Source organism: Pavona decussata, unplaced genomic scaffold (assembly GCF_977016875.1).
Source record: "Pavona decussata unplaced genomic scaffold, jaPavDecu1.1 SCAFFOLD_69, whole genome shotgun sequence".
Taxonomy (NCBI): domain Eukaryota; kingdom Metazoa; phylum Cnidaria; class Anthozoa; order Scleractinia; family Agariciidae; genus Pavona; species Pavona decussata.
Genome location: NW_028145488.1, coordinates 3103795 through 3128428, shown reverse-complemented (window position 1 = coordinate 3128428; position 24634 = coordinate 3103795). Strand labels below are relative to the sequence as shown.

Below are 24634 nucleotides of genomic sequence, written 5' to 3'. Positions count from 1 at the left end.
ACAGTATTGGATCATCAAAGGGCCAAGCACAGTAAAGCGGATTGTCAGTGGATGCATACCATGCCATCGTTGGAACCAAAACCCTGGAACCCAGATCATGGCTCCACTTCCTGCGGCTCGGGTGACTCCAGGAATGCCACCATTCTCATCTGTTGGCATAGATTATTTTGGTCCCTTGAAGGTGAAATGGAGACGAGGAACTGCAAAGCGCTATGGCTGCATATTCACTTGCCTAGCCATCAGAGCAATACACATTGAGATCTCCCAGGACCTTTCAACGGATTCGTTCATTCAAGCAGTGTGCCGATTTGTAAGCAGACGGGGCCCCCCAAGAGAACTATTTAGTGATAATGGTACAAACTTCAAGGGTGCTGAAGTTGAAGTCAAACAAGCCTTGCAAGCTTGGAACGAAGAGAGGATCAGAGATCAAATGAGGGCTAAAGGCATCGATTGGCACTTCTCTCCCCCAAGCGCCAGTCACACAGGTGGTGTGTGGGAACGCATCATCAGATCTGTCAGAAAGCACTTGCATGCTCTTATTGGGAATGGTTTGGTTGACGATGAGACTTTACTCACTGTTAGTTGCGAGACGGAGAAAATAGTGAACGATCGCCCTCTCACCCGTCAGTGTGATGACCATCGAGACCCCTCTGCTCTAACGCCTAACACTTTGCTTCTATGCTATAGGAACCCATGTGGCCCTGCAGGTGATGTACCAGTGGTGCACAACCCTAAGCCCAGTGAGAGGTGGAAACAAGCTCAAACTATAGCCGACATGTTTTGGGCAAGGTGGATCAAAGAATACATTCCCACGCTTCAAGAGAGGCAGAAGTGGCTTTACCCCAAACAGAATTTAGCAGTAGGAGACCTTGTCTTAATTGTAGACGAAGGGTCACCACGAGGCCGTTGGCCACTAGGTTTGGTTGAGGAAGTCTTCCCAGATGCAAAGGGAAATGTCAGACAAGTTGTTGTACGTACAGCTAGTGCAAAGCGCTTTCGGCGTGATGTTAGGAAACTCTGCCTCCTGGAAGGAGACCTGTTGCGTCCTGAACCCATTTAAGAGTGATTGACCAAGAAACTGTGTTTCAAGTTAACTGTGATCGGATGTGTCCAAAACGAACAAACAAAATTGATAGTCGAATTTGTCGTAGGTTTAGTCACCACTGAACTCGCCCTTTGGTGATTATTTGTTTTCTACTTGGCATGCGGGCCAAAAGAGTGATATGGATTGTTATTTACATTGACTAAGTCTGCGGTGGACTGATGAACATAGATCCTTGTGTATTTAAAGGCCACTAGCTTATCTAGTTGGTCTTTCGGGGCCGGTGTAGGATCTATTCGTACTTTGCAAGTATTGCGGGCCTGCTTTCCCATAATTCTTCAGTAGCGCCTTTGTTATTTTTTTTTACTTGCCATGTACTCTATCGGAAAATTTATATCAGAGGTTATATTTATCGGTGCATTTTGCTTCTTTTACCGGGATTCTCTTACTGTATGAGGTAAACAACTTGTATTTTTGTTTATTTGCATTTATTTCGTTTATTTGGCTTCATTTCGTTTCGGTATCACTTTAGTTACTGCTATTTTGTTTTTATTTTAGAACCGCGCGCTTGTGTATGTTTATAAAACTCGTGTGTATCTCATCAGTAAAGGATTAAATCTTCTGTTCAATAAGCTAATTGGAGCTTATACAGTTTGGGTACATGACACAAAAACAATCGAAATGAAGAACATCCAGTGTCTTTCTTTATGAGTATAATGATATACAAGTTTGCATATTATAATTTTCTCCTCGGTAGGATTTTCTGGTGGAAGTCAGTCTTCAGTAGCAGATTACAGTCAGCTTCCTTTCCCTGCAGCCTCTCAAACTCATCTGACAAGTGGAACACAAGGTAGGTGGGAATTACTTTTTTAATGAGAACTATCACTGCATGACAACAATTTGTCAACATGTACATGTAACATTTGCAAAACCTGTTAGCTGCGTATGTCTAGCTTGTTGCCTTGTTAAATAATATTTAGATTTTTGATACTTGTATACTCTATATAATTATAATTATAGGATTCTTGGAAATACACTTGTTATTCCTTTTATTGGTTGTTTTAGTTATGAGAGCTGAACAAATTTTCCGTGGTCTTGAGCAAATGCGATTTGATGCAGGCAAGATCATCGGCCAGACACAACTTCTAGCGGGGTTAAAGAAAATTGCTTCAGACAAAGGCTTTCAAATTTCTGGTAACCAAGGTTCAGGGAATTGCATGTTTTATGCATTATCAGAACAACTGGACCTTATGAAAGGAATCCAAATCTCTCATGGAGCATTGAGGCAGGACATAGTCCAATACCTCAAGGAGAACCCTACACTGGTAAGTTAGTATTGGCAATGTCTAACAAGTGTGTTTGGTTTCATTTTATGGTTATACAAAGTCAGGAAAGTAATAAAATGGGAGAAATTGGAGTTTCTTTTTCATGTATGCCAAAGTGGCTGACTGAAAAATATACCTCTATCATGAATTCATCACAATAAACACAACAATTATCATCCTAGCAGTATGCAGATGTTTGTCTCTGCATGAATGTAGTTAATGGTCTTACAGTGTAGCTCCCACAAGTCTCATGTAGCTGAGTGCTATAACATCCAAATGGAAAGTCAAAGGTTCAACTCTGTTAGGGGGAGGGAATTCAGATTTTCTTTTTCCGAGTACAATATGCCTGTGTCACTAATGAAAATACCTCTATAAAGATAAAACTTAACTATTGCTTCAAGAAAAGGCAGAGGTCAATTCTAAAATGGTTGCTATTTCTTGGACAGTTGGTACATTACTCAAGGGCTGATATCACGTGGATGCTTAAAGCCAAGCAAAATTCTGGAATTGGGTTGTATCCAATGTTTCAGTTATTCATTAACAAATGAATACATAATTTATTGGATTCATTAAATTATGGAACAGTTAACATGTTTCGGTATAATTTGGTTTGTTGCAGATCGATGCACTGGCCAATTTAGTGAAAAGCTTTACCCTCCAGTTGATCTTTGGATGAAGTGGCACAATGTACTTTTACATTTTTTGTTAATAATATTATTGTTATGTTCTTCTCTTGCAGCAAGATGGGACAGAACTGTTTAACTTTGTACATGGACATCAGTCTTGGCCTGATTACCTAAGAAACATGGCAGCAGATGGGACATGGGGTGATCACGTCATTCTCCATGCTGCAGCAAACTGTTTTAAAACATGCATTCACGTGATCAGCAGTCTGTCACATGACTTAACTATCCACCCAGAACATGATGTTAGCAGCAGCAGCCAGCTTGTGTTGGGACACCTGCATGAACATCACTATGTCAGCCTTCGACCCAAAACAGGTAGAGGAACTTATTATGTAAAACAATGCCAGCTAACCAGATTTGTCTACTTAACTATCACTTCAATATTTATTGAAGTTTATACACCTGTTAAAAGGTGAGCAGATACCAGTTTTGAAAACGGTTACATATTTGTGCAATAATGTATTGTAACTTACATTTGAAGGGCTTGGAGCATAACTGACTTATGTCGAATTTCAGCCGGTTTTTCGATGTTGCTTGGATTTGTCCAAACTTTTGCATGACTGAACTGCAATTCGATTGAAAACCATTGTTTGTGTTTCGCATTAATGCCATTGAGAAATTTTACCATCTTGTAAAGATATATCGGTAACATTATAGACACTGGATGACCAAAAGGACAATGCACTGAGTAGTAAATACTTGTATTCAATATACACTCGTTGTCTTTGAAACATGGCACGCGAAAGCGGTCTTTTTCGCAGGAGCAACGAAAAGAATGCTGTCACGCTTTTATTTGATTCTGTTAAAAACTACTACGTGCGTGACAGGAATGTCAGAAATGTAAACAGTTACATTCTCCAAGAGAAAATGTGTCCATTTCCTGGCATAAAATCCAGCTTTGTCCCGTTTGTCGACATATCACTCTTGATAACGCAAAATACTAGCATTCTACACAATTAACAGGAAGACATGTAGCCATTTCAAGGATTAACAACGATTAACAACGATTAACGGCAGTTCTATTAAAAGGTACTGACTATCTATTCTTTTCACGAGCAGTGGGTGTTAACCGTTGAAAATCTATGTTAATCGTACTTTTATTGAATCATTGCCTTGAAATTGTAAAGTTAATCGTTACATACCGAATTTCAAGCCTGGCAAACCACAACTAAGGCTTGCATTAAACACCTTGCACATGGCGGGATTTGTCTCTGATGCTCCCGCGGGATTTGATAATCGAATTGAAAAATTCGCCACGGCACAGTCACCACTACCAAGGAGGGATTCTTTGGACAACATTTCGACCAGTTCCTGTGAACTGCATTCATCAATTTCATAACTTTTCAAAAGAGCCATAGATGTCGTGCATTTACAAACTTCACCAAACAAAAGCGAAACCAACTAGCCAGTACGATACGCAAGTTGTTTATCCCGACCACCTTGATCTATTTTGGGCTTGTTACAACCCGCAAAAGCAAACCATGATATCATCACAAACGTTACTTATAGAAACAACAACTGGTGCGACTAAACACGGCTCGTGACCACTACCAAGGAGGGATTCTTTGGACAACATTTCGACCAGTTCCTGTGAACTGCATTCATCAATTTCATAACTTTTCAAAAGAGCCATAGATGTCCTGCGTTTACAAACTTCACCAAACAAAAGCGAAACCAACTAGCCAGTACGATACGCAAGTTGTTTATCCCGACCACCTTGATCTATTTTGGGCTTGTTACAACCCGCAAAAGCAAACCATGATATCATCACAAACATTACTTATAGAAACAACAACTGGTGCGACTAAACACGGCTCGTGGACAGTGCAAACTTTTAGGCTACCGATAATTTGGAAAACGAGTCTGACGTGGACAAAACCTATAAAAAAATTTGCCTTTCAAGCGCGTTTACTTGTAGACAAGCAAACTGCCAAATCCCCTTCCCCCTCCCCCCGACTCAATGTTGTCTTTTGGGTCACGAACAGTTTCCTGGCAAGCATCACTTCCCACATCAACATTGCATAAGGGGGAGGGGGGAGGGAGAAGTAACTGTGTAGAATTACGAAGGGAGAAACAGTAAGTGAGTGTTTTTTTGGCTGTCTGTGTTCGGTTGTCATTGCATAGGGGGAGGGGGTAGGAGGGAGAAGTGAGCAAGTGGTTTTTGTTCTGTTCGTATTTGGTTTTCTCAAGGAGTTTTGTCCACGATTGTAAAACCGCGAAATGTTTTCAAAACCAGGGAGAGCCAAAATTCGGACAAATCCGAGCGAAATCGAAAGCTGGGCTAAAATTCGACATAAGTCGGTTATGCTCTCAGCCCTTCATTTGGTATTCCTTTTCAAAGGCGTTTTAAAGAAAAGTCAAAATATAGTAACTAATTAACTTATTAATGACAAAGGCACTGAACAAGAAATACATACTGAATAGGCAAACAAAACGAAATCGCTCTTATAACAGCTATTTAGTTTTGTTTGTCTACTCAGTATGTATTTTCTGTTCTGTTCCTTTGTCATCGTCACGCCATAATTGGCTAAATATTTCTTTAGTTTATAATTTGTTGTCACATTGTAATTGGTTTTAATTAGCTTTATTGTACATACTATACTTTTATTATTTATTTAATAATAATAATAATAATAATAATAATAATAATAACGGTGTATTCACAGCATATCCACATAAAAAGAGTGTGGCTCTTTATCTGTGAAATTTCACACCCATTGATGGGATTTGTACTGAAGATGGATGAAGGTTGATCCGAAATTTTTTGTTTTGCCACTAATATAAATAATTATTACTGTACATTACATGAGATTTCAAGAAACATTTAAGAAAAATGTTGTTACTTTCAGAAAAATTATTTTACATGTATGCTTGCTGACTCTACAAGACTTTGGTAATTGAAGGGCTGGGAGCATAACCGACCTATGTCGAATTTCTGCCCGTTTTTCGATGTAGCTCGGATTTGTCCAAACTTTTGCATGTGAACTGCAATTCGATTGAAAACAATTGTCCAGTATTTTTTCACGCCGATTTGTGTTTCGTATAATGCCATTGAGAAATTTTACCATCTTGTAAAGATATATCGGTAACATTATAGACACTGGATGACCAAAAGGACAATGCACTGAGTATTAAATACTTGTAGTCAATATACACTCATCTTTGAAACACGGCACACGAAAACGGTCTTTTTCACGGGAGCAACGAAAAGAATGCTGTCACGCTTTTATTTGATTCTGTTACAAACTACTACGTACGTGACAGGAATGTCAGAAATGTAAACAGTTACATTCTCCAAGAGAAAATGTGTCCATTTCCTGGCGTAAAATCCAGCTTTGTCCTGTTTGTCGACATATTACCCTTGATAACGCAAAATACTAGCATCCTACACGATTAACAGGAAGATAGTAGCCATTTTAACGATTAACAACGATTAACAACGACTAACGGCAGTTCTATTAAAAGGTACTGACTATCTATTCTTTTCACGAGCAGTTGGTGTTAACCGTTGAAAATCTATCCTAATCATACTTTTATTGACTCATTGCCTTGAAATTGTCAAGTTAATCGTTACATACCGAATTTCAAGCCTGGCAAACCACAACTAAGGCTTGCAAAACACCTTGCACATGGCGGGATTTGTCTCTGATGCTCCAGCAGGATTTGATAATCGAATTGAAAAATTCGCCACGGCACAGTCATCACTACCAAGGAGGGATTCTTTGGAAAACATTTCCACTAGTTCCTGTGAACTCGTTCATCAATTTCATAACTTTTCAAAAGATCCATAGATGTCATGCGTTTACAAACTTCACCAAACAAAAGCGAAACCAACTAGCCAGTGCGATACGCAAGTTGTTTATCCCGACTGCCTTGATCTATTTTGGGCTTGTTACAACCCGCAAAAGCAAACCATGATATCATCTCAAACGTTACTTATAGAAACAACAACTGGTGCGACTAAACACGGCTCGTGGACAGTGGAAACTTTTAGGCTATCGATAATTTAGAAAACGAGTCTGATGTGGACAAAACCTGTCAAAAAATTTGCCTTCCAAGCGCGTTCACTTGTAGACAAGCAAACTACCAAATCCCCCTCCCCCTCCCCCTGACTCAATGTTGTCTTTTGGGTCACGAACAGTTTCCTGGCAAGCATCACTTCCCACATCAACATTGCATAAGGGGGAGGGGGGGAGGGAGAAGTAACTGTGGTAGTATTATGAAGGGAGAAACAGTAAGTGAGTGGTTTTTTGGCTGTCTGTGTTCGGTTGACATTGCATAGGGGGAGGGGGTGGGAGGGAGAAGTAAGCAAGTGGGTTTTGTTCTGTTCGTGTTTGGTTTTCTCAAGGAGTTTTGTCCACGATTGTAAAACCGCGAAATGTTTTCAAAACCAGGGAGAGCCAAAATTCGGACAAATCCGTGCGAAATCGAAAGCCACGCTAAAATTCGACATAAGTCGGTTATGCTCTCAGACCTTCAATTATCAGTATAATTTATTATTATTGTTATTATTATCGGGTATTATTGGGCAAAATATGTCATGTGGTAGAAAATTGGACGGTGGTTATTAGATGGTAACTGTTGTCTCATTTTGATAACAGTCCCCTTTTTTTGGATGAGAGAAACAAAGACAGAGCACCACAGGGTGTGCCTTAGAAGGGGTTCCAAACATTGAGAAACCCAATGAAATGAAGTGTGGCCTCATGCTATAATTGTCTCGAGTGTTTGGAACCCCTGATGAGGCACAAACTCCTAGATAGACGTAATTACATGTACATGTATGAGGGCCTAGCTTAAGAGGATTGCACTTGAATGTCAGATTTTTGCAATTCAGATGTCACATTCTCACAACTCACTGATGTCAAATTTCCCCAACTGCAATACCATTTCAAACGACTTGATGATGTTGGATTTTCCAAGTAACAACTCAGATCTCAGATTTTCACAACTTGAACTCCTAAGATGCTTTTTTGTGTATTTTAATTTTTGCTTTTTGTAATTCTCTCTAAAGGTTTTTCTGGTGGAAGTCAGTCTTCAGTGCTATCAGGTTACAGTCAGCTTCCTTTCCCTGCAGCCTCTCAAACTCATTTGAGAACTGGAACAGAAGGTAGATGGGAACATTTTGAATCATCCCAACAACCATCAAAGTGCATTTCTCACACACCGCTGGGAGCCATGTCAAGCCGACCACCGCAAGCCTAAACTTTATTCACACAATAACAATGACAGCTTCACCAAATATACAAGTATGCATGGAAGGTCAGAGCATGAACACCCCAAAAATCGAAATGAAATCTAAACTCGATCAGAAGTGAATTGAAAAACTGAAAAACTCTAGGGTGGGAAGGTCAAGCAATGGCGGTCAACAAAAAACAACTGCCCACTTTACACGTCACGTGACCTAAATCCAGGAAAAGGCTTCTGCGTTGCAAGCTGTGGTGTGAAGACTTCAGAACCCACCTTTCCATTTGTTCAGTGTCTTTCTGGCATTAAGCTTGATGCTGGGGCTGATTCATTTATTCCAACTGTATGCTACGCAGATTGATAAAACTATCCTTGCTAATGGTAGTTTGAGTCACGACGATCGCGTTACGTTGTTTCCCTTGTGTTACGCGACTCAGACTTTCACCAGAAATTTGTTAAATTCCATTACGATAACGTAAGCTTCTCAATGACCTCGTTTCAGTCTCACGTCGTGGTCTAAGACTGTCAAACAAAGCCGATTCCTTCGGCGGGAACTCTGCAATTTCCACCGTTTTAGATGTCGAGTGCTTCTTAGAAGTTATTCTTTCGATTTACCGCTTCAAAATGTTTAATTTTCCGTTTGAAAACGGCACATGTGAGTCCACAACATGTTAACAATATGGCAACACAAATTTAATCTAAGATTAATGAATAAATCAAATGATGCTTTGACGTCACACAAGTTGGGGTGAGTGGGTCCCCTCCCTCGCGATAGACGCAACAAGAATGGATTTTGATTGGCCTGCTTTTGTTGAAGACAATCAGAACAATACATCCCTAGTAGGAAAGGGCAGAGTTTAATGAATAAATTAATGTGCCGATTTGTGGCTACCATGGAGAAAAAGAAATCGACCTGTTTTTGTTTTAAAAAGGGAGTTTTTCATTTTCTGAAGAAACTGCCTGTGAAAAATTGGTTGCCATGATAACATCAAAGTCAACAAACACTAACCAACCACATCAAGTTTTTCCAGATAAATTTCCGAAAAATTCCTAAGTTTCATGGCGTTTGCACAAAATTAATATTAAAAAAAGTTATTCACAGGTTCAAAGTCACTGCAGGCAGAATCTACAAGGGATCAATAGTCAGTTCTCATATAAAATCCTGACACTACCCCAGTTTTTGAGCCAGAAAACGCCCCTCAAATTTTGCAGGCTCTGATCTGAGATACTTTAAGACCCACCTTTCCATTTGTCTAGTTACTCCCTTTATGAGTATAATGGCATACCAATTTGCTCGTAATAGTTACAATTTTCCCCTCTGAAGGTTTTTCTGTGGGAAGTCAGTCTCCAGTAGCAGGTTACAGTCAGCTTCCTTTCCGTGCAGCCTCTCGAGCTCATCTGACAAGTGGAATTCAAAGTAGGTGGGAATCACTAAACAATCACAACAAAGATATCACATGACATTATGTATCAAAAAAAGGCAGTTGTCTTGGTGTCTTGTTAATCAATTTGTTTTTTTTTAATAATAATTAATTAACAAAACATAAAAAACAAGAAGCACTGGTCTCTGAAATGCTATGCCATGGCTTTTTCTTGTTGTATTCAATTTGTAAATGCTGCATTCTGCTGCCTGTTTGCATTCAGTCTTTAAAATGCTATATTGTGTAAATAAATGCGTATTGCATTTTTCCCCTCTAAAGGTTTTTCAAGTGGAAGTCAGTCTTCAGTAGCAGGTTATAGTCAGCTTCCTTTCGCTGCAGCCTCACAAACTGATCTCAGAAGTGGAATTCAAGGTAGGCATGCAAGGAATTGAAATACAAAAGTTTAAGTTAACATCAGAGCTGACACAAAGCCTGTTTACGTTGGACATATATGTTGTTTATATCCTGTATTCTTCACTGGATCCTCCCTTGTAACCTACTAAGTTGGCCTTGTGTTGTACATCATGAATTTGATCCTTTGATGGTTACAAAGTAATGGATTGATAGACTTCCCCTACTCTAGATCTGTCACCTTGAAACCAAACCAAACCTCACAAATCGTCGCTTTGATTGGTTGTCTTGGTGGTGTAGTGGTTATCATACTGGACTACTGGTGCTTTGTACACAATTGTTAAATTGATGCGTACATGTGCATTCTGGCCTTTCCTATTCCAAACGCTCTCTTGTACATTACAGTATAGATAAGTTTTGTGTGAGTCATTCTCAAAGCAGTATATGTGTATGCTATCTTTCTCCATTTTGTCTTTGTAAAATAATTATCTACTTTAATTAATATGTAACTAAATCTTTTTTTTTTTAAGGTTATTCACCTGCTCAGCTTGGAAGCCAACCTTTAGCAGTAGATTGCAATCCGTTGGCTTTCCCTACCGAGACTCAAGCTCACCAAAGAAGTGGATCTGATGGTAGGTGGATTCTTAGCTTTAAATTAGACATCTGACAAGTGTTTTTCTGTGTATTTTCTTTTGTCCCATTGCTGTATACTGGTGATTAAAAAAACAATATTGTCCACTGCAGTGTGAATTAGTCCACATGATGGAGTCATTGGTGATCTAATCCTACGTGCTTTTTATTAATTTTGCTAACAAGCAAATTGCGAATATAGAGAGAGCCCATTATTTAATAGCCTTGTGGTTTCTCATTCAGATTGGCTTCCTCGCCACCTAGTTATGTTATTATTACACACTATCTTGTTATTCTTTTTATCATGGCTCTTAGAGTAAACGTCGAAACAAAATATTGTTAAATAAAATAAAAACTTGACAACTTGAAAACTTGCAGTAAGCTCAAACACTTTAAATACTGTTTATAAAGATTAATATAGAAAATTATAGAGTAAATAGTTGGAGAAAGGAGTCATGTCATAAGTTAGTGTGAGTGTAGCCCTGAGAAGGACTGTTAGAGGTGACAGACTAACCTAGAGTGACCCTAGTCAGGCCTCTGGCCAGGAATTGACAACTACATGTAGGCAACTGATACTAGTAGTCTGCGAAAGCAGATGCCTTAGCCGGAAAACAAAAGGCATCTCCTCTCTCATGCTAGCATCCTAGAAGCATGTATCTGGTAATATTTGTAAAGGATTGAGTGCATTTTTTTTCCAAGAAGTGAGTGCTCATATGTTGCTTGAAACAGCCAGCTGCCTAAAACCTCGGACCCAGTCATTCTATTATATATCTTGTTTGTTATTTTTCATTCTAGATTCTTTTAAGGAAGAGACATCATCAAACAATAAAAGGTCATGTCCTAGTGCTACTCAGACTTCCAAGAGACCCAGACCGTTTACTCTTGTTTCTAGAGGTAACTACCTATTACTGTAGACGTCCTTAATTTGTATGTATTTATAAAAGCTGAAAAATGTGCTATGTTGGCAGAATATGTAGTCAATAAGATGTTGTATCATCTGTTTTGCCATGTGGTACTCTTGGAGGAATTGATAATAATTACTGTAGAAGTGCAAGGCTTATTTTTAACTCGTGAATGCATGCATGCACAATGAACGAGTTATCATAATTTGGGGGAAATGTCACTCGCTCGTTCCACTGATCATTCAATGAGCTGTAAACTTTCAAATATGGCGTAATCTCACGGCTCGCTTAAGTTTTTCTCTTCCTTCAATTATAACATTTCACATTTTTTTTGGAGTTCGAAATTAAAAGAAATATCCTAAAGAACACTCGATCGATGTATGTAGTCTTCGTACGTTTTTATTTTGGTGAGAAAAACTCTGCATTCTGCCGTTGAAAGCCCGTCAAGGCCGAAATTGAAGGGAAGGTGCCCGGGTTCAAACCTCCTGAGATAATAAATATATATATTTTTTCTTTTTCTTTTTCAAATTTTTAAAAAAGAAATAGCCTAAAGAACGCTCGACCGATGTATATAGTCTTTGTACGTTTTTATTTTGGTGAGAAAAGCGCCGCATTCCGCCGCTGAAAGCCCCTCAAGACCGAGATTGAAGCGAAGAGTCCCGAGTTCAAACCTCCTGAGGTAATGGAGATATTTTTTTTTCCTGTTTATCGCCTTTAAAAGCCAACCACTTCAAGGCTCCAAAATATTTTCAAAATTAAAACTTTCTTAAAAATACAAAACTATTCAAGTTCAATCTCGCTGGGCGGAAAGGCTAAAAATCTAAGCGGTGTAGAATGCAGAATAAGTGAATAAGTGTCAAATACGACTTATATTTCAAGTCCTGGGCCAACCAAATACAATGCGAACAACGTTTTATACCTTTCTGGTCACCTCTCATTCCTGCATGGCGTCCACGAATCCTTCAGTGTGCAAATACTGCTTTGCGGTTACCACTATTCATTTCTGCATTTACGAGTCGGCTTACAGGAGCCTTTGATACGTTCTACAATCTGAGACAAGATTACCATGTCACTTATATGTTCTATTCCCTGCTTGACCCATTGCAATGTTGAAAAATGTTATGGCCTTAATTTCTACATGTATACTTTTTACGGGCAGTGGTACTTGTACAGACTAACATCAAAGGCTCCTGTGAGCCAACTCGTGAATGCAGAAGTAAATAGTGGCAAGGTATAAAACATTGTTCGCATTGTCTTTGGTTGGCCCAGGACTAAAAATATAAACCATAAAGGCTAATTAAGGGCCGTCATGGGCATTTTATTCCGCATTCTACGCGGCTAAGATTTTTGGCCGTTTCCCTCAGCGAGATTGAGCTCCTTGAATAGTTTTGTATTTTTTAAAAAATCATTATTTTTAAAATTGTTTGGAGCCTTTGGAGTGGTTGGCTTTTAAAGAGAAAAAGGAAAAGGAAAAAAATCGAACCTGGGATCTTTTACTTCTTAGTCAGCCCGCCACGCCACTACACAACATGCCCAAGACTAAAGAGTAAAGAGTAATTTTTGTATTTATAAGTTGTTAAGGGTGTCCAATTATCTGGCACCCGTAGCGCTACGATTTTAACGGTCAGATTACTTCGGACCGCCAAAAAAGAATACGCGAATGAGCAGGGAACACCTTCAGACGTTTCTTCATTGTATTTTCTCCTTCCATTTCGCGAGAAATCCCTGTTGACTTTGACGACAATGTCGGCCTTGAGCGGCTTTCAACGCGGCGCTTTCAATCACCAAAATAAAAACGTACGAAGATTATATACATCCGTTGAGTGTTGTGTTTAGGCTATTTCTTTTAATTTTGAACTCCAAAAGACGTGAATTTTTATACTTGAAGGAGTAGAGAACCTAAAGTGAGCCGTGAGAGTATGCCACATTTGAAAGTTTACGACCAGCGACCGAGTGACAATATATTTCCCCACATTACGCTAAGTCATTCATTGCACATGCGTGAAAGTTTACGACAAATCGTCTGACCAATAACTCGTTCATTGCGTAAGCGCGCATTCACGAGTTTAAAATGGAAATTGTCACAGAGATTTTGGGATAGGGTTGAAGCTGTTAGCACTATTGCTGGAAAACAGCTATGTTGCTACATGAACGCAAAGCGAAATCTTGATACATGTATCTGCGCTGCTACCCCCAGACTTGTGGACATCTTGGGTCTTAAGCTGAATGTCTCTGTTTTGTTTTCTGCGATTAACGGTGGCAGAAAACTGAAAGCCGCATAAAACTGGCTGAGACTTCAGTGTTCAGGTGTTATTGAGATGCCAGTTAAACAACCACCATGCTTCCATGTTTGAGTAGATGCAACGTCTAGCAATTTAACATTTAAATTCGAAGTTGGGAGGTTAGGCCCAGTTCAGACGCCGAACTTTTCATGAGCCGAACTTAATTTCAATTAAGGTTGGCCAAAATCACGAAAATCCCACCTTTTGATTCAGACGCCGAACTTAATTAGCCGAACTTAATTTACTTGAAGCAAAACCAACCGAAATGTTAGCGGTTTTTTTTTTTTTTTTTTTTTAATTTTTTTATTTGAAATACGTTATAATAATTTATGCATTAGGTTCGGCTCATGAAAAGTTCGACTTCTGAATCAAAGCCGTTCCAAAGCCGGAATTCCCGGCTGAGCCAGGTAGGAAGAATGGCTGAGCCGTTCCAAATTGAAACAGCCGTTCTCAACTGATTCAGACGCCGAACTTTTCATGTACTTAATTCGAGGTATTAGGTTCGGCTCATGAAACGTTTGGCGTCTGAACCGGGCCTTATTCAGTTTTTATTTTGCACTCAGAACAAATTCATGCAGTGTATTTTGACACCAACCTTGCGCGAATCAAAGTGAAAATTCCTATACAGGCAGTATGTTAAAAGTCATGCTCTCAGTAAACTGTTTGACGCAGAGAACAACTTTGACTGTGATTGCTGTTTTGTTGCAGGGCAAGATAACCCTGTTGTTAGACTTCTAAAAGCAGAGTATAAAAGGCGGTCTCTTTTGAGACCCCTTCTTTGGGAGAATACCTTGAAGTTACCTCTTGAAGATGTCTATACAAGATTGAAAATGCTATCAAGACGAAAAACAGACTTTCGGCTAGAAAATAACGAAGTGGCCATGTATGACATCTTCAACAGCTTTGAAATGCGGTATCATACGATATTCCCAGGAAGTGCTCAGCTTAAAAATAGTGAAGTGGAGATGTATGACATCTTTAACACTTTATATAAAGGGGAAGATTCCACAGTGCTGGTAGAGGGAAGCCCAGGGATTGGCAAGACAACTTTCTGCCTTAAAATAGCCTGTGATTGGGCAAATGGAAAAATTCCGAAAGGATGTTTATTTCCTGAATTTAATATTGTGTTACTTCTGAAATGCCGGGACATTGATGGAGACATAATAAAAGCCATCGATGAACAACTTCTGCCTGAAGATGACGACGTCAAGAAAGAGTTGAGGGATTACATCCAGGATATCCATAACCAAGAACAAGTTCTTATAATTTTGGATGGCCTTGATGAGCTACCTGTAGGTGCTGAACATCACGTGGACAGATTACTTCACAGACGAATGTTTCCATTCTGCTTTCTTCTGGCGACATCGCGTCAAGAGAGAGGAATAGAATTGAGACAGAACGTTAACTTTGATGTCCTTTTGCAAATAGAGGGATTTACTGACAAAGGTGCCTTTGAGTATATCAGGAAGCACTTCAGACTTTTAGGGCCCGAACATTTGTCAAAAGGAGAGAGGCTTATCAAAGCAATCAAGGAAAACTCTTTCCTCCATGCTTTACCAAGCAATCCACTGAATTTGCTCCTTCTCTGTGTTGTTTTTGAGGACTACGAGGGAGAACTTCCATCTCGCCGTACTGAGCTCTATCAGATTATTGTTCGATGCATTTTACGAAGATTTTGTGCAAAAAATAATTTGGTAGCTCCCCAGGATGACGAGGCTCTTGAGAAGAAATTTGAACAGAGTTTACTTGCACTGGGAGAGTTAGCTTGGAAATGCCTGTTAGAAGATCGTTTTTCTTTTCTTGAAGGAGAACTTGCAAAATTTGAAGAGATGTATAAAGATCTGGCAGCTCGCATATCAGGTCTCGTTTTCAAGGAAGCAAGCCTGAAAAAGATCAACCCACAACACGAATACCACTTCTTCCACAAAACATTCCAAGAACACTTGGCCGCACGACATCTAGCATTTCTGTTATTGAAGAAAGAGGTCAATATCTTCAAAGAGTTTCAGTTAGACTTCCATAAGCATATTGTAGTAAAATACCGGCAAGTGTTTCTGTTTTTGTCTGGTATACTGGGTGAGGAAGCGAGTATCCTTTTCAGACAGATTGGTGAGAAGCTGAAGAGTGACAACTGGGACTGGCTCAAGTGCGAAAAGGAGGAGGGAACGTTTTTTACTGAAAGTTTCGGTGAAAGTGGAAATGCTGAAGAAGTGGCGTTGGCTCTTTGTTCCTTCATTCCTTTCCCTTTGACTGTGGAAGTAGCCAGACACGGCGACTATTCTCGTTCTAGTTTTTTTGAGGTTGCAAAATACTGCCGGAGCTTTTCCCAATTACGGCATCCTGTTCATTTATCTGTGTGTTGTGAGGATGATGATGATGAAGTAAATTCTGCTTTTGATTACCTGAAATCCTGTCCAAAACTACAGAGTTTGGTCGTTACAGTAGAAGCTCTCGGAGATGCCTTTTACGATGCACTATCTCAAAACTCGACTTTAACGTCAGTTGCTCTTAAAACTTCCCGCAGCCTCCCTTGTGACGTAGCTGATATTGTTGGTAACAGTTTGGCTGCAAGCAACACCTTAACCTCTGTGACGTTTGAACTGTTTAATGAGTGGGGCGAGGCTTGGGCCAGAGCTCTTGAAAAAGGATTGTCTGCGGATACACCATTGAAGTCAGTTGTCCTCGAGATTTATTTTTCATTAAGTAACACTACAATACTGGCTTTAAAAAGAGTTTTAGTCAACACATCGTTGACCTCTGTTATCATCACCATTTTTGGAGACATTCAAGATTCATTAGCTACTGCCCTTTGTGAAGGACTTTCAGAACAAGCCCTTTTGAAATCTTTTACTTTGATTGTTTTTGGAAGGCTGAGTGAATCAGGCGTCTTCTTCTTAAAAAGAGGTTTCTTACAAAATTGCTCCGTGGATGCTTTGGAAGTAAAAATCTTTGGCGAACTCCCGGACAGCTGGGCGACTGTTATTAAAGGTGCAGTTTTAGCAAACAAAGCAAAGCAGTCGTGCACTTTCCACCCGAATACCGATGGAAACATTGCAGCTGCTAAGGTCGCTTGTCTTACTCCTGTTTTGGCTAAGAGCGGTTTTAATTTAGAACTGACATTAAACGTCTGGGGTAAGTTGAGCTGTGAAGTTATAGAAGCTGTCGGGAGACTCTTGGTGAAGTCCACACCGTATCGACTCACTCTTAACATTCACGGAAACGTAACCGATGATGTTGCAAGCAGTCTTACGAGCTACCTGAAAATAGAAAACTGCGCACACCTCGTTACTTTCAACATTCGGGGAGAATTGACCACTGACGGGAAGGCTGCTGTTGAGCGGTTTTCAGGTGCCAATCACAATGCGAACTTAAAGGTGATTGTCCATGACTTGATATCAGACTGTTCTCCCTGTGGCCTTGATTTCTGTATTTATAATCCCTCGTTATTACCTTCAGTATTCAGTAAAGTGAAGAATACTGGAACAAGTGAACTTAGTCTCACAATCAGTGGCGTGAGTGATGAGTGGGCTCAGGGTCTGAATGACGGTTTAAGAGACAGCACGTCATTAACCATACTTGCTCTTACAATCGAAAACCATCCTGGCGAGAACATAGGGTGGATGCAACGTCTGCTTGCAGTGGTATTGAAAAACACCTCCTTAGCAACACTCGCTCTCACTCTTACATTATATTCCAATAGCCACGTTAGCGACAGTTCTTTGCTTTGGCTAGATCTGTGTGATGGTTTGGCGTCAAACAAGTCATTACATACACTCACTCTTACAATCAACAACTACTGTGGCGCGGGTGAAGGCAGGATACATGATCTGGCTGATGGTTTGGCGTCAAACGAGTCATTACATACACTCACTCTTACAATTAACAACTACAGTGACGCTGGTGACGACTGGATACATGATCTGGGTGATGGTTTTGCGTCAAACACGTCATTACATACACTCACTCTTACAATCAACAACCACAGTGACGCTGGTGACGTCTGGATACGTGGTCTGGGTGATGGTTTGGCGTCAAACACGTCATTACGTACACTCACTCTTACAATCAACAACCACAGTGACGCTGGTGACGTCTGGATACATGATCTGGGTGATGGTTTGGCGTCAAACACGTCATTACATACACTCACTCTTACAATCAACAACCACAGTGACGCTGGTGACGTCCGGATACATGGTCTGGGTGATGGTTTGGCGTCAAACACGTCATTACATACACTCACTCTTACAATCAACAACTACAGTGACGCTGGTGACGTCCCGATACATAGGGTGCATCTTGGTTTGGCGTCAAACAAGTCATTACATACACTAACTCTTACAATCAACAACTACAATGGCGCGGGTGGATACTGGACACTGGGTCGTGGTTTGGAGTCAAACAAGTCATTACATACACTCACTCTTACAATCAACAACTACAGTGACAAGGTTGAATACTGGCTACAGGATCTGGGTCATGGTTTGGCGTCAAATAATTCATTACATACACTCACTCTTACAATCAACAACTACAGAGGAACGGGTGAATACTATATACAGAATCTGGGTCATGGTTTGGCAACCAGGTCATTACATACAGTCACTCCTACAATCAACGACTACGGTAAGCCGGATGGAACCTGGATAGAGGATCTGGGTCGTGGTTTGGCGTTAAACAAGTCATTACATACACTCACTCTTACAATCAACAACTACAGTGAAACGGATGAAGTCAGGATTCTTTGGCTGCGTGACAGTTTGGCTGGAAATAAGTCATTAACTACTGTCAGTCTTACAATCAACAACTACAGTAACACGGCTGGAGAGTGGATGAAGCATCTGGGTGATGGTTTGGCCAGAAATGAGTCATTAGCAACTCTCAGTCTTACAATCAATAACCGCAGTGAAGTAAGAGAAGATGAATTACTGGAACTGTGCAATAATCTGGCTAAAAGTGACACATTAACTACTCTGAGTTTGACAATCAACGACCACAGTGCTACAAGTAGAGGCCTTGGATGTGATCTTAGCAAGTGTTTTGCAGACTGTAAATCATTAACTTCTCTAAGTTTAACGGTAAGCCTGTATGGAGAGGAAGTTGTGTGCTAAAACCTACCACTCCGTGAGCAATGTGAAAGTAAATTTACCCAATCAAATTCAATAACGTAGGCGTGTATCCATAACTCGATCGACGCATGCGCTGCATTCATACAATCATGATAACACGTGCAAGTTACATTCAGCTAAGAAAATTTGTTCTCGGTCGCTAATGAAGAAGAAAACTTTGTTCAAGAACCGGAAAGATGGAGCACGTAAATTTAGTCGACACAATACATAAATCTTTGGATTGTACTGAATTCTAGTCGCTCTTTATAAGAAAACGAAATGACAACTAGCAGCATGAATGATTCAAAGCCCACCGTGGGGCTATGCTAGTAAGGAGCTCAGCAAGAACTAAACAAACTACAGATTGAATCTATCGGATTCTTTAAAGTGCCCCTGTGACGAAAATTTCATTTTCCATCTTTTTGCATTTTCGTGTAGAATATGACCTTCTTACTCATGTTACCAAATTTCAATCCTTTACGGCGATTGGAAGTTTTTTTTTTTTTTTTAGCCTTTTATTCGAGATTTCACGAGATTTTACTTGGCCTTGTTCCGGAAGTTAAGCCTCAAATTACAGGAAGTGACGTCATTGGCTCAACACGAAAAATTCCACATGGCTAATTTTCATATGGATTCTACCTCATAAACTGTATTCTGCTGTTGCGAACTAAATAACAGCAGAATACAGTTTATGAAGTAGAATCCATATGAAAATTAGCCATGTGGAATTTTTCAGTAGCTTTCATTTGAATGGTCACACTTCAGGATTTTATCCACAGACTCAAAAGTTAAAACCACCTCGTGCAGCATTGCTGTGAGAGTGGAAGAGTTTACGGTTTTCTTGAAAAGTGTCATTGTATATTTAGAATCTATCAAAGTTCCCCGCAGAGATGCTTCTCTTCCTGTCGATCCCAGCATGTGGCATGTAATGCAAATGCATGGTTATGTTGTTGTTTTATTGTGCACATACCTTGTACTGTTACCCTGGCCGTTTCTAATTGCGCACAAGGCTGGGTGAAGAATTTTATCTCGGTCTGCAGCCGATACTCAGTCTGAAGTCTGCAGCGTAAGGGTGAGTCGATATTGATGCCACATAGTCGATACCTGGGAGTGTTCAAGTATCGATACTTGTGAACGACACAGGTTTTGTTTCGATGCCGTTAAACTGACAACTTCAAAGAAGCGTGATGTGTATTCCACATAACGTTGGAGGAATTTTAATTCTTACTGCTCTCAAGCATAACCTTTTTTTGCGGAAGAATTTTACTGTTCTCTTGGCAGCACAGCAACTTGAGCGTTCTCTACTCGTTTAAGCTTGGATTCTACCGACGGTAATGACGTCACAGTACAAGTCTGGAGCAAAGACTTCACAGTATCGATATAAAAAAGTGCCAAGTATTGGTAAATATCTCACGAATATCGTATCGCATGTGAAGCTGGTATCGGCTCACTGTTACCTGCAGACTACCGAAGTATTAATTGAGAATGAAAGTCCGTTGTCATGGTGATAGTGGAATTGCTGTTGGGGTGACTGTGGGGTTTCTCTCGTCTCATGATTCCCAAATGGATCGGTTTGTTGGTAGAAAATACCTTTAAGTGTAAGTAATGTAAATAGCTGTTGAAGACCGTGAAAGTCAAAGCAGCTGAATTCTATTTTAACATTTTAGAATCAGAAGACACAAATCGAGAAGGTTTTGTCTTCTTTCTATGATCGTTGTACTGGCAAATCTCCTATAATTCAAGTACGGGAAGACATGGTATAAGTTTTGTAGTTAGGTAGACAGCAAATGTTACAGCCGTACATATTTCAAACAGGGTGCATTTGCTACCTCAATTGTATATAGACATTAATGAACTTGAAGATCAAGGCAGATTTAACATCTTTGAACCAGAAGAAACAAATTCAAAAGGTTTTGTCTTTTTTTCTATAATCCTTGTACCGATAAATCTCCTGTAATTCATGTGTGCATGAAATTGTTTCGTGCCAAATGTTAATTGTAACTAACGAGAAGATTATTTTATTCTATTTCGTGCTGCGTAAACCAAAGACATGGTGTAAGTTTCGTAGTTAGGTAGACAGCAAATGTTACAGCCGTACAACAGGGCGCATTCGGTACCTCAATTGTACATAGACGTTAATGAACTTGAAGATCAAGGCAGATTTAACATTTTAGAACCGGAAGACCCAAATTCAGAAGGTTTTGTCTTTTTTCTGTAGTCCTTGTACTTTTAAATCTCCTGTAATTAAGGTGCGGCATGAAATGGTTTCGTGTAAAATGTTATTGTTTTCGTTATTAAGTAACGTGTAGCCAACGTGAACATTATTTTATGCTATGTCGTGCTGTACAAACCAAAGGCATGGTATAAGTTTTGTAGTTAGGTAGATAGCAATTGTACAGCCGTACATATTTCTAACAGGGTGCATTTGGTACCTCAATTGTACATAGACGTTAATGAACTTGAAAGTTAAAGCAGATTTAACATTTTAGAATCGGAAGACACAAATTCAGAAGATTTTGTCTTTTTCTATAATCCTTGCAACACAATTGTAGGGTTGAATGTTTTGTGCCAAGTGACTTTTACTAAGTATATTACAAGAGACAAATATAAAATTGACTCCGAGAAACGAAATCGGAGTAAAATGTAATATTAGAATTTTATTAAACCATTTAAAGTTTAAATGCTTGAGTATGATATCTGTATTTGATTTACATAGATCAACGTGAAATGTTCCTAAAATACCAATTGGTCCATCAGAACATAAGCGAAGAGAACAAAGAAACTCGTCAATTGAAGGAATTTGTATATCTCTGTTGTTTGATTTACACAGATCAACATAGAATTTCTCCTTTTCAAACTCATTAATAATTCATTTAAAGAAAACAAATGAAATCGCTACAGTGAAGGAGATTTGGAAATGTGATCGTAATTATCCTTAAATTTAGTGAACGGTTGTTTTGAATGGGGAAGTAACATCAAACACACGAAAGAGTGTTTGTTGCGATTTCTAAACACCTCGAATAGTTGGCTGAAAAAGCGAGGCGCACTTCTCGTTGTTTGAAAATCGTAAGAAACACTCTTCCTTGTGTTTGAAATATTACTTACAATACCAACACATTTCATAGCAGGGAGATGATGACGATACGAATCCAAGTCACAGGAATATCCCGCGCCTCTTTTAGTTTAATGGAACATTTCGAGTTCTGATTTATTTATTCTTTTTTTCGTAAAACGTTGATTTGGTTTGACGACAAGGTTGAAAACCATTGATTGGAGCCAAAGCTGAAGCAAGTACTGTTTTGCATCAAAGGAAAGGCACTTAAAAAATGAATATTTTTTTTTTGAAAATATGAGTTGGAAGTAAGTACCTGTGGCCCGTTTGATCTTGATGCCCTCAGATGGTGCTTGGACATGGGCCCTTGTATCAACGGACCTTTTTATTGGTGCAATGGCGAGAAGCGGTGCACTGCGACGGCAAAAAACGTGCCGGGCAAGGGCCTTAAGTCTAATGTTAATACGCGTAGGCCGTTTGATCTTGGTGCCCTGCCTTAGCACCAATAATGCTAATACTTGTCCGCCATTCCAGCGTACGGGCGCTAGTCTGCGCACAATTCTGGTGCTGGCTGCACCAACTGTTCTCGCGCCTCGGTTTTTAAATTAACAAAATTACGAAATGGTTAACAGAGGAAAAAGGTTTTCTCTTCATATGGTCAAAAAACATTTTTGCTACAAATGGAGTTTCCCTTCGCTCTCGCAGAATTCAACTTTCGCTCACACAAACTTCCTATAGTACAAAAATTGGTAACCCGAATCCTCAATAACTTGTCAGTAAAGCCACCTAGGGTCTCGGACAATCAAGTCAAAAACTGTTGACTACAGTGGTAATATATCGGAACAACACTACTACAGCATGATCAGAGAAATATGACGTCATTTGGTGATCCGCAACACCAAGAAACTACCGATAATTTTCTTGGTTCAAGTTGTTGAAATTCAATTGTACAAAAATTCATCATTAAAGCTTTCTGGTCAAACTCAAGTTATGTCAGTTTTGTTTGTGTCTCATTCCTTTTTGAAAACTGAAGAAAAACGATTTTTTGACATTTTCGCATTTTTTTCTGCTGAAACGCTTGGAGCTGACTTAATTCAGTTTTTGTACCATGAAGAAACTCGGAGCATTACTGCTTTCCTGTACAGTCAACTCTCGTTGTAGCGGACACCCTCGGGACGTCGTTTAGTGTCCGTAATAACGACAGTCCATAATAGCAGGGTGTGGGGATCAACAGAGGTGCCGGCCTAGGGCTTGAGATTCTAGTTAATTATGAGTTACGTGGCGACCCAAAATATCTTATAAGACTTGACAAGCTTATCAACAGTAGCGAATCTTCTAAGCAGTCATTGGGAATGGAGGATGAGGGCTTGGTCTCTCCTAAAGAGTCTGGAAGGAAAAGGCATAAGCTGAAGTGGAAACGCAGCGTCTGTTGTACAGCCACTTAAGAGATTGGTGCGAAAATAAACATTCCAGAAATCTTTTGAAGTGTGTTTTGACAAATGACGAACATTAGACTGCAATTTCTGTTACATGCGAAGCTCATGGTGCATGGTGTCCGCTTTATCGAGAGTCAAAACAATTAAAGTGTTACGTTTGTACCACAAAAGTGTCCGTAATTCCGTAATAGCGAGAGTCTGTAATAGCGGTAGTCAGTTTCAGTCAAACCCCTATAGCTTTCGCCGCGCCGGGGATCTGAATTTTGTCCGTAATAGCGGGGTGTCCGCAAGGCGGGAGTTGACTGTAGATGGGACACTCATCCATCGCCAAGTACTTATTGCCTCCGGAAATTATTCGCCAGTAATCACACACCTCGCCAGAGAGACTATCAATTTGAGTTTCTTGTGTAAAGAAACAACTCGACAATTTCACGACCAAACTACCCTTGAACAGTCCCAAAGCGACTGAAAATGCGCCGGCTATCCTCTACTTAACAACGCCTCCAGTATCTGAAAAGAAATGAAAGGTTCCTAACTTGTACACCTACCGTTCCTACCTCAAAGGGTTTTGAAGCTTTTGAAGAAACATTGTATGAATTTGATAGCTTTCATGGGTTAGAATTAATACCTACCACCATCATTATCAATCGGCCTTCACCCAGACGGAAGATAGAACTTCTTTGGAAATGTCGCAGTCAGCCACTGCCACAGAGAGATCTTAGATAATAAGAACTGTGTATACATCAGGGTGTGTTAATTAAGAACCAGTTATTACACTGAAACAACGGAGAAGGGGACTGGGTGAGGGGTCTGGAGAAATAATTGGGAATATTCTTAAACATTTGCGGACCCGGAGATTAAAGTTTTTGGCCCCTTATATTCGGGGGTCTCCCCCTCCCCCACCCCCATTTCCTCCACTTTCTTCCCCAGCCGCCCCAGTGCTTCCCCGCTCTCTACGACCGGAACTGGTTTTCAGAGCGTCAGGTCTGATACCTAGTCGCCTTTTAACCAGGGTCCCGTTTCTCGAAAGTCCCGGTAAGTGTATTTTTAAATGTTTTTTTGCCGATAACACAGTGATTACAGACATGGTACTTGGCCAATGTTTTTATAGAATTATAAGATTCTAAAATTTAGTATTCAAAGCTAATAAAAATTGACTTCTTTTAAGAAACATTTATCACCAAAGATACTTATCGCGCCCGGTAAGTTACCGGG

General features: G+C 39.9%; 1 protein-coding gene and 1 long non-coding RNA gene across 2 annotated transcripts in view; one reads left to right on the top strand and one right to left on the bottom strand.

The window, feature by feature from the left end:
- The window catches only part of LOC146477792 (uncharacterized), a 299841-nt gene that overhangs the window by 110747 nt on the left and 164460 nt on the right, over nt 1–24634 (bottom strand). The gene's annotated exons all lie outside the window — the stretch shown is intronic.
- Nucleotides 2110–19404, top strand: LOC146477796 (uncharacterized). Its single transcript, XM_085113078.1, has 7 exons — nt 2110–2367; nt 3107–3368; nt 9562–9654; nt 9938–10030; nt 10540–10641; nt 11435–11533; nt 14532–19404. The coding sequence occupies exons 1-7, from the start codon at nt 2110–2112 to the stop codon at nt 18932–18934; spliced, it is 5310 nt and encodes a 1769-aa protein (XP_084969204.1). The 3' UTR covers nt 18935–19404.

Coding starts and splice junctions, on each gene's coding strand:
- LOC146477796 (XM_085113078.1), top strand. CDS start 2,110: ATGAGAGCTGAACAAATTTTCCGTGGTCTTGAGCAAATGCGATTTGAT. Junction 2,368..3,106: donor TCAAGGAGAACCCTACACTG/GTAAGTTAGTAT, acceptor CTTCTCTTGCAG/CAAGATGGGACAGAACTGTT. Junction 9,655..9,937: donor TCTGACAAGTGGAATTCAAA/GTAGGTGGGAAT, acceptor TCCCCTCTAAAG/GTTTTTCAAGTGGAAGTCAG.